The following is a 3950-nucleotide window of genomic DNA, read 5'->3' as shown; positions in this document are numbered from 1 at the left end:
AGTTTACTGTTTTATTGTGAAAATTTTTGAACACATTTGAACATAATGTATCAGCATATTGGAAATAAAATATGATGTGCTACTGAAATATCTTATCAAGTCCATGTTCAGAGCAATCATTTTGGCCATTTGAACTCCACAACATTGAGAATATTTATACCAGGTATATTAATAAAGATTACAAACTTCCCACAGTCAGTACTTGCATATAGCTTTTCTCCAGTGTGAACTCTCTTATGGATAAGGAGGTGATTAATGCAGGTAAAAGATTTCCCACATTCACTACTCTCATAAGGTTTTGCAGCACTGTGAACTCCCTGGTATTGAGTGAAGTTACTGCGTTGCCTAAGGAATTTCCACAGTCACTATAGTCATATAGATTTTCTCCAGTGTGAACTCTCTTATGGATAAGGAGGTGATTAATGCAGGTAAAAGATTTCCCACATTCACTACTCTCATAAGGTTTTTCACCAGTGTGAACTCTGGTGTTGAGTGACGGTAAAGTTTTGAGTGAAGGACTTCCTGCATCGTGACACTCATTGCGCTTTTCTCCAGTGTGGACTTTGTGCTGTTGAATGAGTCTGGACTTCAGAGTGACGGACTTTCCACAATCAATACACCTATATGGCTTTTCTACAGTGTTAACTATTCTTATTAAGTAAAACCTGCACTGGGACACAAATGAGGCCCTGTGCATACATTCTTTCCAGGTCTTCTGTCAGCTGGCATCTCTATTTTTCTGGTGAGGATTTGCAATGAAACAGAAGTCTCTCACACATGTGTCATGGATGAAGGCTTTCTGGTGAAAGTATGATGCTTGTAACTCAGTCAGGGGTAAAATATCTTTTAAGACTGAGAAAAAGATGGGTCTTCTGGGTTGCTGGGGCTGTCTTAAAAGCCCTGATCTGTGACTCTTCTGGTACATATACACTCTGCTCAGAATTGGTCTCCTCATCATCCTTTTTATGCCAACAACGTGAAAGTAGAAAAACGGTGAAGAACTGAATGCGGACTGTGGTGACAAGTAGAAGGACCTTTACAAAAGTGGGTTGCACATAACACATTGGTTCCATGCATTGACTGACAAGAAAAGATCTGTAGGAAGGATTAAAAGATACTGCCATGAAGGTCTGGGCTACTGAAGATCACAAAACAAGGAAGACCTCAGACCTCAAACACACACGATAAGCAGCACATAGCAGAGAAGCAGGATAGTCAGTTCATTCTTCTGCTAAGAGTGTTCAGCATGGTCTGTCTGCTGGTGACATGGAAAGCTGTGCTGAAATATGGTTATGTCTCATTCCAAGTAATCTACATATATAAAAGGGTAATATGCAAAGTGTCCCTCGGGAGTTCGACCAGGATAACGATTGCTTGCTATGATGTGTGCTGACCACCAGGGGGCAGTGCTGAACATAGTGGGTGACCAATGGCAGCAGAAGGGTGCTGAGGGAGTGAGGGAAGGAGAAGGTGGAGAGGCAGGGGGAACCATGCGGTGGTGGTGGTGCACATGTGGTGAGGGATGGAGGAGGTGGGGAGGCAGGGAATCTGATCAGCCCTGATCATCAGCCAAGCCTAGGGACCCTACCCATGAACAAATTCAGACACTGGGCCTCTAGTATTCAATAAATTAGTAGCTGGTGTTCAAGAACTATTTAAGCTTGTATGTGCATCTTATAACACATGTACAGGTCGATGTTAGAGAATACTGAAGATGGAGCAATGCAGAGGAACAGGTGATGCAAAAAGGCCATACAGTTGAACGTAGTCAAAGGCCAGGAAGTCACAGGTAAAATGACAAGTTAGTACAGTGTTCAGTATATCAAAGAAAAGGTAGAAATATGCTATTGTTTCTGGTGAGGATTTGCAATGAAACAGAAGTCTCTCACACATGTGCACCTAAACACTGTTGGAAATGAGCAGGTGCTTGGTATCATCTAAACACACCCTTATATCATATCTAGGCCACAGTTGCAAGTCAATAGGGTCAGGCCTCTTCTGAGACCATTGTGCATGTTCGCCCTGTAAAAAAAAAAAAAAATCAGGGTTCGTCCTGCTCATTCCTCTCTACAAATACTTACAACAGAAATATTCCAAGTATTAACGAAATATGACAGAGATGGGCAAAGTAATTCGGTTTCCAATCGTATTTACGGAAGATAATATTACAAATAACAACTGAAGTGTGATCTTGTAAGAACAGTTCAAGGGTCATGTAAGTAAAGACCGTAACTTGGCAAAGGCAGTCACCAAGGACCTTTGGTTAGAGGAAGGAAGTAGAATGGAAGCCATGGATCTGGACACAGTCACCCTCCCAGGGAGAGGAACATCAGGTGAAACCCATTAAGCTGTGTATAAGACTCCTCACTCCCAGATACATCCTGCACTGTCTGAGGCAATGAGTGTTAGGGATGTTTGTGGAGTCCTTCACTCAGGGCTCTCCACAGACCTTGCCCATGGCAGCCACAGCACATTTGACATGCCATTGGGGAAATCAGCAGAGCCCATGGTCAGGCTGTAGAAGAGAAAAGGCTACATTAGATGAATAAAGGAAGAGAGGACATCATCTCAGGACATTGGGATAATGTGAAGATCCTACCAACAGATGGTACAAGTGTAAAAACTTCCAGCATCACATCACAGTAGAGAAGTCTCTGAGGCTCATCAAGTAGCCCCCATTCCTCCTGAGAGAAGGCAATGGCCACATCCTCAAAGTTCATATACTGTCATAATGGGGACAGAATGGCCCAGGATCAGATTCACTCCTAAGGTTCAAACTCTCTCATATCCCCAACCTCCACATCAATCTGCTCTCTCCACTCGACACACCAAAGATACCAGGCCTTCATTGCTTAAAAGTCACTATCATCCTATATTTCTTCTGATATTTTGTCTTCCCACAATAAAGGTGGTGGAGCAGATAGAACATAAGTGAGCTCTGGGATTCATATGTACGCCACACTTCCTCTTGACAGTAGAGTGGGTGTCAAAAACAGAGGGTAGGAAGATAAGTTGGCCATAAAGAGAGTGTGAGTGAATTGATATTGGTCTTGTCAGACATTAACTTTGTAGTCCCGCAGATTGTTCCTCAAACATACCAAAAATATGGCATCACACTTCACCCTTAAACCACAATCTAGGGTGCTGAGGTCATTGCTTTGTACTACCTGCTGCACATAGTTCTTTGAACAACACTTCTCTCCCACAGCTTCATTCCCAGAGACACAACTTCAAAGGTAATGCAAATTCATCCTGGCGAGGACGGGTTGTTTCCTAATTACCTTATTTTCCGAAATTATAGAATAACACCTCCATAATCCATTTCTCTCTTACCCTTCTCCCTTACCCATGCCTGTGGAGATTTCCAAGCCTGGGTAACACAGATGTATACTCTCTCATTCCTAAGAACCAGTGTGTCACCCACAACAACAAAAGGCAGGTGGGCTCATAAATGTCATGTAAGCCCTATACTGGCAGGCATCACAAAAGCAGCCCCCCCCTTTTTCAGGCAATTACCCCAAAATTACCATTATTTTATCATGCAGACTCTACCAGAAATGAACTCTCCCTTCATTCACTCTTATGTCAATGTCAGGGTGCTCTGGCCATGAAGTCACATTCCCTCTCCGAATGCACATCACTTTGTCTTCCACACCTCTCTCACACCTGCACTCCTACAGTCCCAGCCCCCACAGTCATCTCCTTGCACTCTTACTTATTACTCAGCATGAGTCATCCAGAGAATGCTTGCCAAGTTCAAACAGGATCAAGTACTGCCCTGACTCTGATAGTCCACACTCATAGAGGCAGCCTTGAGTCCTGCTCTGAAGGCCTTTCTCCATGACTGTTTTTCCTTCAATCTAAACTATAAAGAACCACAATCAGATCTCAGATACCCAGAGCCCACCTCCCCTGGTGCTGCACTAGATGTCCCTTCACCAGTCACAGCC

General features: G+C 43.4%; 1 protein-coding gene across 1 annotated transcript; it reads right to left on the bottom strand.

Annotated features, from left to right (window-relative positions):
- Positions 1–202: 202 nt before the first annotated feature.
- LOC102772000 (zinc finger protein 551-like) lies at positions 203–2720 on the bottom strand (the record flags this gene model as incomplete). Its single annotated transcript, XM_006761404.1, has 2 exons — positions 2600–2720; positions 203–633 (listed from the first exon to the last, which is right to left on the bottom strand). Coding segments are annotated over exons 1-2 (552 nt in total), but the record flags the coding sequence as incomplete, so codon positions are not given.
- Positions 2721–3950: the final 1230 nt, after the last annotated feature.

Source organism: Myotis davidii, unplaced genomic scaffold, assembly GCF_000327345.1.
Source record: "Myotis davidii unplaced genomic scaffold, ASM32734v1 scaffold5518, whole genome shotgun sequence".
NCBI lineage: Eukaryota > Metazoa > Chordata > Mammalia > Chiroptera > Vespertilionidae > Myotis > Myotis davidii.
This window is presented reverse-complemented; position numbering and strand designations above follow the sequence as displayed.